This window comes from Odontesthes bonariensis, chromosome 3 (genome assembly GCF_027942865.1).
Source record: "Odontesthes bonariensis isolate fOdoBon6 chromosome 3, fOdoBon6.hap1, whole genome shotgun sequence".
NCBI classification, from domain to species: Eukaryota; Metazoa; Chordata; class Actinopteri; order Atheriniformes; family Atherinopsidae; genus Odontesthes; species Odontesthes bonariensis.
This window is the reverse complement of record NC_134508.1, coordinates 3,149,286-3,159,015: the sequence shown is the minus strand read 5'-3', so window position 1 is coordinate 3,159,015 and position 9,730 is coordinate 3,149,286. Positions and strand designations below refer to the sequence as shown.

The following is a 9,730-nucleotide window of genomic DNA, read 5'->3' as shown; positions in this document are numbered from 1 at the left end:
CTGTTTGGCTTTAAACTCTGATCAGTTCAGTTTGATCAGCTTCATATCTGCTTAATAATCTGTACTGATGAAACGTCACATGAAGTCGATGACCTGAAGTTTAGTTTTGCTGTGGCAGCGGCTTCACCTTTAAATTTAGTTGCTGACGTTTTCAAACGTGTTCATTAATATGTTTAACATCCATGTTCTCAGCAGCGATCAATAATCTGTATTTTCACTGTGTTCCAGGTACATTTACATGTTTTTATGACTCATCACAGACAGGAAGTAATGCTCCACTCTCAGTAAGGTTCATTTGAGTTAAGTTAATGTTTCCTATGATCTTGGATGCAAACTAACTATCTTCCTTTGTTCACCTGGCACCTTAAACATGAATCACACGCTAACATTTGAAGTCTTTGTTAACCAGGACCAACCAGCAGTAATTTGAACATCCCACTCTGTAAAGGTTTCCTTTGTCTTGCTGTAGCTTGCACATTCTGGCCCACATGTCTACAGAGACAAAGAGCCCAACATCTTCAGTCAACATGTGGACTACATGTCCGCCTTTGTTGTAGCTTCTTCAGCTAACACGTGATCCCAGCCACCATCCTTTGACCTTACCGACCAAATGGTCACAGTCACCATTTTGTTTAGTGATTCTTCCTCTTCTCTGATACACACACAGATTATCTGTCTTTTACTGTTTCTATATGTTGTATATAGTGTTTTGAAGACAATCGTGTTTATTAATAAAAGTATCATTGATTAAAGGGCACCATGCTAACTTGAATAAACTCGTTTATTGAACTGAATGACGTTTGGCTCTCATTAGTCGAAAGGAATTCCGTCAAAATTGGAAAAAACTGGAAAATGCTGGATGGGCAGTATTTTGCAGTTGGCGCAAAAAACTACCCTATTTTGGAGGCCTCATAACTCAGCCATAAAGCATCACACAGACATCATTCAAAGTTTATATGTGACAGGAAACTCTCAGCTTTAACTGAACAAAAGGGTTTGTTGATACATTATACAGCTTTGACACAACCGCAGTTTACGTTTTAGGAAGAGTAAAGCTCGGCCGAGGTGCTTCTCCCACTTAAATCCTCACTCAAAATTTGATATTGCACCAATTCCTCAAACAAATGCCTCTCATGTCCAAAATATCTGCCTGATCTGGACAAATTTTACTTCAAAACGTAGGTATTTTTGTCCTCTTTCACCCAAAGTCACACTCATTGAGCTCTGCCTCACAGATTTCTCACAAATCGCGTCTGAGCACAGAGAGTCCGCCCTCCGGCTCGCATTCCGCCCATTATAAAAGCCTAAAATCATAAAATTCATGTGAAAACTTATTTTAAAACTGCCAAAAAAAACGAGCCACACATAGTAGCCGAATAAAAATTACACCGCTGGCTTCTGCTATCTTTTGTGAAGCTCACGGTTTGAGAATTATTTGGATACGACTTTTACTTTTCGAACAGCGATCGTTTGTTCGAGACAGTGCGGTTAAAAAAAACCCTCCAAACTCATAGTCTGTGTACAAATGTCAGTTGGAACTCACACCAGCCGCAGCTGGTGCCGTATCCGTAGCAACGCCTTGTTAGCCTGCTCTGTTCTAAGACTGCTTATGAGGGAGGAGCCAAGATGGATGCCCTGTTATAACAGCTTGATGTTATAAATCTGATCTGCTTTTCTCCTTTAAACTCATAGTGAGGGGAATTTTGAAAATGCCCACAATGCAATGGGGAAATGCATTGAAAAGCACTTAACGAGGGCTTTTTGAAAATGCCACAAAAGCTGTATTTTAAACAGGACCGTGATAAAAATGACATAAATGTCTTCAGCAGACCTTCATTTTCCAAAATGTAATGGGAAAATCGATTGAAAAGCACTTAACAAGGCCCCAAAATGCATTTTGAAAATGCCATAAAAGCTGTATTTTAAACAGGACCTTGATAAAAATGACATAACTGTCTCTTCTTCATTTTGGGCCTCGCAGATTGAAAAGCAATTAAAGAGCCAAAAAATGCCCTTTTTTGGAGGCCTCATAACTCAGCCATACAGCATCACACAGACATCATTCAAAGTTTTTATGTGACAGGAGACTCTCAACTTCAACTGAAGTAAAGGGTTTGTTGATGGGATGGGCAGTAGATTGGCACCCATCAAAATTTCTTCAGAAATGTTCTAGTTTGTAGTTATTGTGTATTTTTACTGTAATAGCTGCTGGTTGTGAAGGTCAGAGCTCAGATTCAAAGCCTTTATGTCTGTTCTGTATGTCTCATATCTGTACCACATGATTGAAGAGTTTCACTAATCATTTTGTTTATTGTCACTAACTGTCATTGGACATTAATTAATATTTGCTGATGACCAAGCCAGCAGCTTCTTGATCCCAAACACAACCAAAGCAATGACTTTTCCACATTTTCACCAAAATCTTGTGTAATAGGAAATTCAGGTTCTTTGTTCATGTGTTGTGTTTCTCTTGGTTTCCCTGAACTGTTTTACAACAGAACTGCATGAACTGCTTTCGCTAATAATGTTTAACGTCATATGGTTGATTTTCCAACGTGCTCTGTACTAAAGATGGAATTTGAACTGTCTGAACAAATATGTGTACGTGATGAAGACTGTATGAAAGGACTGATCTTAGCATCAGTGGGTTGTTCAGACTCCTGAACCCCCGCGGTTGAAAGAGGCTGCACCCTATTGGGCCGAATAGTGAGATTTGGTGTCTGACTGATTATTGCTGACTGTTGCTGGTTGTTCATTCTGGTTTGATATATTATTCTGTAATAAATTATTAAAATCTTAGGAGACTTATTGTTGTCTTTGCTTCCTCTTCACAGAGCAAACAGTTGTTGCCTCTACAAACTTGAACATTAGACAAACAATCAATGTCTCCAATTCAGCTAATGGAAATGCAACGTTCAGCTCTGCAAAAGTAAAACAGTAAAAATAAAGACAAGGTTTTAAAATTAAAAAAAAAATCTGACTTTGAAACATTACAAAGAAGCTGAGACCCTTAAAGGGGAAGTTCGTTTTTTTTTGGCATTAAATACGTTCATCTTCTCACCGATAACAGTTTGGTCAAAGTCGGCGACCTTCGGAAGATATTTAGATCACTCGATATCCGCGTATATCAGAGCATGTGAACGGAGCGGACGGTGGAGCGGAGCGGTGAAATATGGTGAGAGAGGAGAGCGGTTTTCAGTTCAAAATCCGGAGGGAGGATTTCGCTCCGCTCCAGTTCGCTCCGATGCGCTCACGTCAATTAAAAATGTCGGATTATAAAATTTGTAAAATAAAATTTTTGATTGAATGTAGTCTAGTGTAATAAATTAATAATTAAATAGGAAACGCAGGGCAACATGAAAGGAGCGAGATGTTACGTTCACAGCTGGGGACAAGCAGCCACGCGGGCCTTGTCACCCGTAGTAAATGAAGTGAGCAATTCAAGTCGAGGGCGCAACGGTGTGTTCTATGTGTGGCGGAGCTAGCATTAGCTGCAGAGAGAGTGTGGATAATAAACAGGGAAACGCCCGAACTGTAGGGCCTACAAACGCTATCGAGCGTGGATTGTGTATTTCGTCTGGAGTTTTGGGACACGGGAACGCTCGGAACAGGTCAGGTACCGTGAAGACATATTCCCCTTTCTGATTGTCTGAATTAAGCTGACTGCTCAGGTGCTAGTTCTAACCGTGACCCTCGTTTCCTCTGCTTTGCTTCCGTTTCTGCTGATGCTCTCGCGGCCACACACACACACACACACACACGCACACACACACACACACACACACACACACACACACACACGCACACACACACACACACACACGCACACACACGCACGCCTCTCCCTCCTCCTGCTTAGCCCAGCCCGGGCTCTCTCTTTGCTGTGTCGTGTGATGCATATTTAAGCTGAGTAATCTGGTGGGCTTCGTCCTGACGTGGTAGTTTTCTACCTGGCGCCCAACATTTTCTAAACATTATTTTTTGTACGTCAGAGCCACCGTTACAGTGGCGATAATTTAACAGCCAGTTAAATAAGACAATTCACCGGTCACATCATTAAATCAAACGCCGTGTGTCCCAGGGCCCTGTCATAATTACATGAAGTAAAAATGTCAGAAAATTCCTTCTCCTGAAAATTTGAGCGAGCGTGGAGCGATTTCACCTGAGCAGCAGGAAAATTAAGGTGAGCGCGGAGCGAGTTTTGAGCGGAGCGTCCTGGCACAACTTTGAGCGGGGAGCGAATGAGCGAACATCCTCCTGAGCGGGGAGCGGGAATTGCGCTGCGCTCCGCTCCGTTCACATGCTCTGGTTGGAACTCACACGAGCCGCAGCTGGTGCCGTATCCGTAGCAACGCCTTGTTTGCCTGCTTTGTTCTAACGGTGCGTTCACACCAGACGCGGTCGGGCGACGCGATTACATACAAAGTCAATGCAAAGACGCGATTAGACGCGGATTCGAGCCGGCGGCGCGATGAGGCGCGGTGAGGAGCGGTGAGGCGGTGCGGTGATGCGGTGGCCGCCGCGCGAGTGAAAATATGGGATTCGCGCGAGTTCAAAAAATCCAACTTTGGCGAAATATTCGCGCCAGACAGCCTATCAGCGTTGAGATTCTGGACGACAGTGACGTGGAGACAGATGGACAGGCGCTCCGCAGCTGAAATGGAGTCGTGTCTGTGACATGCAGATGGGACTGCAGATGGAAATTAGCTTCTAAGCTACAATCTGGTGCAGGTCATCTCTTTACTTTGTAATTAATGTACTTTGCACATGGTCCCTGACTAAATAAAAAATAAATAAATAAATCACCGCCTTCTCCATGAGTTCCGTCTGGATGACGGCCGCCTCCAGCGGCACCCCAGGCCCACCAGGACCCAGCCCGACGACCCGCTCAGGAGGACCGGCGCCGCGATCTCTCGGCAGGACACCAACCACAGGCGCCCCGCAGCTGAAACGGAGCCGCGGCCCAGCTGCGGAGCGCCTGCAGCCGGCGTCCCGCCGAGAGATCACGGCACCGATCCTCCCGAGCAGGCCACCAAACTGGGTCCCGGCGAGCCCGAAACACCGCTGGAAGCGGCCGCCACGGGAGGATCGGTGCCGTGATCTCTCGGCGGGACGCCGGCTGCAGGCGCTCCGCAGCTGGGCCGCAGCTCCGTTTCAGCTGCGGGGCGCCTGTGGTTGGTGTCCTGCCGAGAGATCGCGGCGCCGGTCCTCCCGAGCGGGTCGTCGGGCTGGGTCCTGGTGGGCCTGGGGTGCCGCTGAAGGCGGCCGTCATCCAGACGGAACTCATGGAGAAGGCGGTGAAATTATCCGAGCTGAATGCACCACCGGATGATGTCACTGACGGCGTGTGCGTTTCAGACGAATCTCGGACTGCCACAGCAGGGACAAGGACGCGATGGTACTTATATCAGCCATGGATAGCCCCTTGAGCTATTCACTCGTTTTTTACTCGCGCGATTGAATTTAATTTACACCTGCGGCAACGATCGCGCGAGTAAGGCGGTGCGAATATTCGCATCGCGTTTGGTGTGAACGCACCGTAAGATTGCTTATGAGGGAGGAGCCAAGATGGATGCCCTGTTATAACAGCTTGATGTTATAAATCTGATCTGCTTTTCTCCTTTAAACTGATAGTGAGGGGAATTTTGAAAATCCCACAATGCAATGGGAAAATGCATTGAAAAGCACTTAACGAGGGCATTTTGAAAATGCGATAAAAACTGTATTTTAAACAGGATCTTGATAAAAAATTACTTAACTGTCTTTAGCAGACCTGTCTTCGTCATTTTGGGCCTTGCAGATTGAAAGGCACTTAAAGAGCCAAAAACTGCCCTATTTTGGAGGCCTCATAACTCAGCCACACAGCATCACACAGACCTAATTCAAAGTTTATATGTGACAGGAGATTCTCGGCTTTCACTGAACTAAAGGGTTTGTTGATACATTATACAGCTTTGACACAACGGCAGTTTACGTTTTAGGAAGACGACATCTCGGCCAAGGTGTCTCTCCCACTCAAATCCCCACTCTAATTTCGATACTGCACCAATTCCTTGAACAAATGTCTCTCATGTCCGAAATATCTGCCCGACCTGGACAAATTTTACTTCAAAACGTAGGCATTTTTGTCCTCTTTCACCCAAAGTCACACTCATTGAGCTCTGCCACACATATTTCTTACTAATTGCCTCTGAGCCCAGACGTTGCCTCTCCATTTCCATTATAAAGGCCTAGTCATAAAATCCATGTGAAAAATTATTTTAAAACTGCCATAAAAAACGACCCACACATAGTAGCCGAATGAAAATTACACCGCTGGCTTCTGCCGTCTCTTGGGGCGCTGACGGTTCAAGAATTATTCGGATACGACTTTTACTTTTCGAACAGCGACCGTTTGTTCGAGACAGTTGAGTGCAGTCAAAATTATAGTGCGATTTTAAGAAGCCATAGTGAGCGTACATGTCAGAGACACAGACGAGCCGCACCTGCTTCTGTTACCGGGGCAACGAGCCGCTCCTGTTACCGGGGCAACGAGCCACAGCTGCTCCTGTTACCAGGGCAACGCCTTGTTAGCCTGCTCTGTTCTAAGACTGCTTATGAGGGAGGAGCCAAGATGGATGCCCTGTTATAACAGCTTCATGTTATTAATCTGATCTGCTTTTCTCCTTCAAACTGATTATGAGGGGAAGTTTGAAAATACCCACAATGCAATGGGAAAATGCATTGAAAAGCACTTAACGAGGCCATTTTGAAAATGCCATAAAAGCTGTATGGGAAAATGCCAAAAACTGCCCTATTTTTGAGGCCTCATAACTCAGCCATACAACATCACAGAGACCTCATTCAAAGTTTATATGTGACAGGAGACTCTCAACTTTAACTGAAGTAAAGGGTTTGTTGAAAGGGCAGGCAGTACATTGGCACCCATCAAAATTTCTTCAGAAATTTTCTAGTTGCACTTACTCCAGCACAAGTTATGCTCTTAGCTATTTGTTTTTGGAAGGAAATGCACTTAAGATTTCTTGTGACCTGAAGTTCTTTTGCCTACCAATGTTAAACACATTTATTGTAAATCGCTTTGGACAAGAGCGTCTGCAAAAATTGATCGTAATATAATGTAATGAAGACAGAGCTGCATCACAACTGAATGTTTTATATTCTTCATAGTGTTTGTTTTTCTGAACTGTGCAGATAAAGTCATGAATGTCATCCTGCTGGCAGGCATGGAATGAAACACACCTTAGTTACAGGTGAGGCAGCAGGTCTAACAGGTTTAAGCTCCACCCGACTCAACTGAGACCGAACAGGAAACAGTCAGAAGCCCCTTTCACACTGCCGAATAACCCGCGTTTAATTCGCGAATTTAGCGTGTCCGCTGTTGCGTTCACACTGCCGACCCGGGCTGCCGCGTCAACTCGACTCGCCTTTCGACCCGCGTCGGACCCTAGTCTTTTTGCCGAGCCGAGTTTGATGTGAACACAATCGACGCGGGTCGGACGTGGGCGTGACGTGAAGAGTTTAAAAGACAGAATGGACAGCTGATTCAGAACAACAGCGACAGGTGAGGACAAGTTTCACTCTGTTTTAGCCTACATCAAGTTGGAGACATTTTTTAATATGGCCAACTGGGGAGACAAGGAGGTCCGCGAGCTCCTCAGCCCCCGAACAGAGGACGTTATTTTCCGCCACATTTCGGGGACGGTGAAAGATGGACCTCTGCTGGAAGGGCTGGCGAGAAAGATGGGAGAGCGCGGTTTCCCACGCAGCAAGACGCACCGTAAAGTAACATCTCCATGAACTGCATATACAATTGCATAAACGATATCTCAAGGTGTCCCGCCATCGTTTGTTTGAAAAATTGGATGCAGACAGGTGTATTTAACCCTACCTCCAACGCATGGCTTGTGCCTACGTCAGTACACGCCCAGCATTTTATGTGTTTCGTGTGACGCTCTGCCACTAGGCAACGCCCCCTGAACTCGGCTTCAGGCGACACGGGTCACCCTGACACACCAAGCGTTCACATTGCTCGACGCGGGTCGAAGGTGCAATTTGGACCCGCTAAGGTAGCGGGTCGCAGTGTGAAAGGGGCTATAGTTTCCTCTTCACTACAGAGAGACACACAGACGATCAGATTCACCTTCAGACCAAACTCACAGCTTCCTCTGAGCGAGTCCAGCTGCAGGAGAGAGAAGTGGAAACTTCAAGCTGCTCACACTCCACACACTGAAGGTGAGTTTGACCAAAAACACCACAAACAGTCAGTTTGATGAAGTCAGTAGAGCTGGGAGGGGAGCCATGGCTGACTGTATTCTGTCTGCTGTTTTCAGCTTCACTCACAGACTAAATGGCTTCCAGATCAGAGGAAGATTTCTGCTGTTCGGTCTGTCATGACATCTACAGAGATCCTGTTGTTCTGTCATGTAGCCACAGCTTCTGTAGAGACTGTCTGAGGAGCTGGTGGAAGGAGAACCCAACACAACGGTATCCAGTTTGTAGGGAAATATCTGTGACAGAACCACTCTGTAACCTGGTGTTGAAGAATCTGTGTGAGTCCTTTGTACAGGACAGAGATCACAGAGCTTCAGAGGCTCTCTGCAGTCTGCACTCTGAGAAACTCAAACTCTTCTGTCTGGACCATCAGCAGCCGGTTTGTATCATCTGCAGAGATTCAGAAAAACACTCCGACCACAGATTCAGACCCATCGATGAAGCTGCACAGCAACACAAGAAGGAACTTCAGAAATCTCTGGAACCCTTAAAGGTGAAACTGGAGCTCCAGAAGAAAGTTACAGAGAAGTTTGATCAAACAGCAGAACACATTAAGGTCCAGGCCCGACACACAGAGAGGCAGATTAAGGAGCAGTTTAAGAAGCTTCGGCAGTTTTTAGCAGAGGAAGAGGAGGCCAGGCTGGCTGCACTGAGGGAGGAAGAGCAGCAGAAGAGTGGGATGATGAAGGAGAAGATGGAGGCTCTGAGCAGAGAGATGGCAGCTCTTTCAGACACAGTCAGAGCCACAGAGGAGGAGCTGAGAGCTGAAGGCGTCTCATTCCTGAACCACTACAAGGCTGCAGTGGAAAGAGTCCAGCGCTGCCCCCTGCTGGATGATCCACAGCTGCCTGCAGGAGCTCTGATAGACCAGGCCAAACACCTGGGCAACCTGGCCTTCAAAATCTGGCACAAGATGAAGGACATGGTCTGCTACACTCCTCTCATTATGGACCCAAACACTGCTGATTCAAAGGTCATCCTGTCTGAGGATCTGACCGCTGTGAGTGCAGGAGAGAAACAGAACCTTCCTGATAATCCAGAGAGGTTTGATTATTTCAGGTCTGTTCTGAGTTCTGAGGACTTTAACTCAGGGACTCACAGCTGGGATGTCGAGGTTGGAGACAGTACATTCTGGGTACTTGGTGTGAAAGCAGAGTCTGCTGAGAGGAAGGGAGACATATCGACTGGATTGTGTGTGATTGTTCTCTATGAAGGTAAATACATAGCATGGTCACCAGCAGCTAAGACCCCTCTTCTGTCAGTACCAAAGAAGCTCCGGAGGATCAGAGTGAATCTGGACTGGAACAAAGGAAAGCTGACGTTCTCTGATCTTGATACAAACACACACATACACACCATCACACACACTTTCACTGAGAAGATGTTTCCATTTATTAACACTGTGAATAAAGCTAAGATGTTACCTCTGAAGGTCTCAGTGACGGTGGAACAGATCTGA

At 46.0% G+C, this 9,730-nt stretch overlaps 1 protein-coding gene across 1 annotated transcript; it reads left to right on the top strand.

Moving 5' to 3' along the window:
• Positions 1-8,347: 8,347 nt before the first annotated feature.
• On the top strand, positions 8,348-9,730 carry LOC142377979 (nuclear factor 7, brain-like). Its single transcript, XM_075462315.1, has one exon. The coding sequence runs from the start codon at positions 8,348-8,350 to the stop codon at positions 9,728-9,730; it is 1,383 nt and encodes a 460-aa protein (XP_075318430.1).

Excerpts from the sequence above, each read along its gene's own strand:
- LOC142377979 (XM_075462315.1), top strand. The coding sequence starts at position 8,348 with ATGGCTTCCAGATCAGAGGAAGATTTCTGCTGTTCGGTCTGTCATGAC.